This window comes from Empidonax traillii, unplaced genomic scaffold (assembly GCF_003031625.1).
Source record: "Empidonax traillii isolate 1590-97213 ecotype Southwest subspecies unplaced genomic scaffold, ASM303162v1 scaffold563:size410408, whole genome shotgun sequence".
NCBI lineage: Eukaryota > Metazoa > Chordata > Aves > Passeriformes > Tyrannidae > Empidonax > Empidonax traillii.
Window position 1 is genome coordinate 1 of NW_020955756.1, and position 4187 is coordinate 4187.

A 4187-nucleotide genomic window follows, 5' to 3' on the forward strand; every position below is an offset into this window, starting at 1 on the left:
CCAAGCCACATAGTGGCAGACAGACTATGTTTGAATCTGTGCTTTTACTATGAAGTACAGTAAAAGCTAAGCAAACCATTTCAGAACAGTGTTTAGCAGGTCAAAGAGCTATGCAGATGCAAGATATCCAGAGAATAGTATAAAAGTTAACGCCAAGTGGCAGTACCAAGAAAGTGAATTAGATCAACAGAAAAAAAAAACCCTGCTGATAACATTCACTATCACATGTACAGCTTGTAAGCTAGGAATAAATTAGCCTAAGGAGGAAAAAAAAATTTAAACTGTGTAAACAATCCACCCAGTACAAAACTGGATGCAGCCGGTAAGAGCAGAACTAGCTTAGTAGTGCTGAGGATGTGCGTGCATCCAGATGCCTGTTCAAAATGCATTTATCAATATCACTGACCCCCCCCCCAAAAAAAAACACCCAAAAAACACCACCTATAGCTATTTACACCACAGCAGAGGCTTCCCTCCCCCCTTACAAAGTTATTACAACTCGGGAAGTCACTGTTGTCTTCTACAACTAAAATTCCAGTTATAAGCTACCAATGTTTGTAAGTTGAAAACACCCACCTTGCAAATTAAATTGAAAACTCTTGTCAAGCATGTCTGAGGACTCTTCAAAAGTTAAGAGTACAGCACTTTCCTCAAGTGGTATTTGCATGAGTAACTTGTACTGACAGCCTGTTAAAATAAGTGAATTTAACACAACTTGGGGTAGATGGGTATTCCTCCTCGGGAAGAGGGATCCAGATTCCAGTTGTTCTTGCTGAGGTGTGTTACAGGGAAAGAAGGACAAAAGAACCTTAGTTCAGTCAGCCTGGAGGTCAATCTGTCTGCTTCTAGAAGTATTCCTCCTCTTCATCAAAAAATCCATTTTCCAGGGCATACGAGCAGTCTGCATTAGAGTCAGCTTGGCAGGCACCTTTGTATTCTTGAATTGATTCATACAGAGAGTACAGCTGACACAGCAGTGACATATCCAGCTGCCGAAGGCCAACCTGAAGGGGGAAGAATTCAAACAAATAAACAAACAATCATTATTACAATTGTTTTTCCTACTGGCAGTATAACGCTATATATCTTTTGTTGCTAAACAAGAGGTTCAAGCTTCTTTCCACCTTGAACAGTTATGAAATATGGAAGTAAAATTCATTTTCTAAGGTGACAGATGCCCCATGGGATAAACTGGACAAAAGAACAAGGAACAATGTGATGCAATAGTGCAGAACATATGCAAAGCGTTCTTCAAAATGTTGCTGTATCACAACACCATGCTTATCTTCCAATAAGCAATTCCCTTCTATCAGCAGAATTACAGATAAACAAACAAAGTCTATATTCATCATTATGCAGGAGAGGTATTTTTCCAGAAATGCTTTGACACCATCTCTCTCTCACATATCACAGGCACTCTGTTTTAGTTTGAAACGGCCAGGAGTAGAAGTTTTAAATAGAACTCTAACTGGTTTTCCACTTCCTGGCTAAATATTTCTACTCTAATTTTCTTTTCTCTATTGACACACATAGGCCAGGTATGTCTAGTGCAACACAGCACACTACTTGTAAGCAGCAAAACTAAAGCAAAAGCGAGACAAGGACATATGTTGTAGACTGCAAATCTTCAGAGTATTTTTCACATGCCACTGAAGCATAGGCTTGATTTACATTTAAGCACCTAATATTTTGGTCCTCAAACTTCTCAAGTATTAGTTCCACCGCTAATTAAACATTTGGAGCACCATGAAAAAAAATGGTTACCTTGTATCTTTATGTCAGCTACAAAACCAGTATGCTGCACTGCAAAGGGAAACAAAGCCAATCATTTGACTCAACGCAGTCTCCCTCTGTGGCAACAAAATGAGGAGTTCACTTGATATTGTCACGTATCCAAGTCAGGTCAAATTAAATCCAGGTTTTGTCTTGCAGTAAATTAAAGCCACTACCCAATTTAACATTTTCAAGAAACAGCCATTTCTGCCCATTTTTCAAGTGTTAAGCTGACAGTCTCTTCCTAGTGAGCCTCAGTTTCATCAAATAAGGTTTTTGCCACAACTCATGTTAAGAGGAGAAACAAATAATGTTAATAGCCTTTACTGCAGCCCGAACACCAGAATCTGTTTTATCCAGAATGATAATCTCTCCTTGAATGTCTAAATTCTAAGGACAGATACACTCAGGACACAAGAAAACCACAAGGAGCTCGCATGAAGATCTTCCTTTGACATTGCTGAACTATCCTAACAGCTCCTTTTTATGAAGGTGGGAGGGGGAAAAAAAAATTCCCATACACCACAATGCCACTCCAACTCAGAAAAGGAGGATCTTTCAGCATCTTTCAGGAACAGCACAAATTACTTGGTGAGGTCATGAAGCCAAAATGTGAAATCCTGCACAGACTAACCATGAGGACTTCAGGACAGGACATGGAACACCCTGCTAGCTGCCAAGATGTTAAAGATAAGCCTTTCTACCACCTCAGATCTACACTATTTTTCTTACTCATCTTTATTTGCCTTTGTAACCTAAACAAACTGCTCACCTCAGGTAAGAAAGGATGCTGTGAAACTGGCCTTAACACTATGACATATGAACATGAGACCCACCAGACAGACTTGCCTCAGAGCTAAATGTTTGATGGACAAAACAGCAGTGAAGAACTGTTCACGGAGCAATTAGGAGTGAGTTGAGCCAAAAAAACTCAACCTGGAGACAGACAACCTTTGTCTCCCAGGCAAAATTGGAGCATTTCCACCAGCAGCATTCCTGTTTCAGCCCCATAAAGGACTTCAGCACTTTCTGTTAAGTTCAGTTCTACTGATTGCAAAGCACAAACTTCAAGGCAGAAATTGCTCAGCAGAATTAACATAACAGGCCTTAACACCAAATGGTTATGTTTAATATCTTATTTTTCTGTTGTTGCCACTAGTGTCAATGAAACAAGAAGTCCACTGAGAAAAATGTAGGCTTTAGCTCTTCACAGCTTTCAAGTATGATCCCTAAGGTAGCAAAAGCCGGACGAAATTATAGCACTAGCTCAAAGTTTTTAACACCAACCAATTTGCATTCCTGAATCACAGTCCTGAAGTGACTGCTCCTTTCCTTCCCCTCTCTCCAAAGCATCCAAGTCCATCACTTTGTCAACTTAAAAACTTATACACACAGTTACTTGGTTGATCGTGCTGGAAAGATGCTGCTATGCATTTCTTCCTCGTGAATTTAAAGCAAATTCGTTACTCAATAGAAATCCTATCTTTGACTGCTGCAAGAAAGTATGTTCAATATTAGTAATAAAGTGCTATTACCTTCTTGATGAAAGGCAACATATTAGTACTCAAGAGTCTTTCTAATTTGTACAGGCCATAAAAAGTCTTGAAAGTCTTTGATGTGTTCAGAAGTAATTTTTTTCGTCAGAAGTGTTTTATCAAATTATCATCAAGGATAACAGAGTATTAAAGGGGACGTTTAAAGGGGAAGTCTAATTGTCAAGTGACTTTGAGAAGCATCTCATTTGATTTCCCATTAGGAAAAAAAATAGATTAGACTTTTATAATGAGTTATCTTTGCTTTTTTGGAAAGGCTTAAGACGACTAAGACCATATGTCCTCATTTCCCCCTACAGCACTGCAGAAGAAAGCCCCAGCAGTCGATACTAACCCGTCCTTCCTGAGCTTCAAACGCAAACAGGCAATTCTAATACGCAGTTCTAAGAATTATCTCTAACCGTATTTAAACTACTTGTTGAAACACTGGTGGCAGACTAAGATCTCAGCATACTATACTGTCACTCTAAATCCACAAAAGGGACTTTCAACAGAGCTTCTTGTCTTCAAACACCATTTTAGCCTGAGAAAAACAGTTTTGAACCATGCAGATTTTCAGCAACATCATATTTCATATGCTTCACAGAATCACAGATTGTTAGGGTTGAAAGGGATGTCTGGAGATCATCTAGCCCAAGCCCCTGCCAAAGCAGGGTCACCTAGAGCAAGTGACACTGTTGCAATGATCTCTGAGTTAGTAGTAAAATGGCTAAGGGTTTCTGTGTAGACCAGGCCTCTGACCAGGCCTCTGATCGGAATGTACCAAGCTATGCAAGATTAAATAGAAACAATTATGGGAAGGAACTGAAGCATAAAGAACATGCACCTGGTGGTGGGAGTGAGGTATGCGAATTATAGAGT

At 39.5% G+C, this 4187-nt stretch overlaps 1 protein-coding gene across 1 annotated transcript in view; it reads right to left on the reverse strand.

The window, feature by feature from the left end:
- Positions 1–117: 117 nt before the first annotated feature.
- The window catches only part of LOC114064628 (protein FAM89A-like), a 5821-nt gene continuing 1751 nt past the window's right edge, over positions 118–4187 (reverse strand). The window contains exon 2 of the mRNA XM_027897848.1: positions 118–1004. Coding sequence (XP_027753649.1) covers positions 846–1004 — 159 coding nt within the window. The 3' untranslated portion in view covers positions 118–845. The remainder of the gene's footprint in view (positions 1005–4187) is intronic.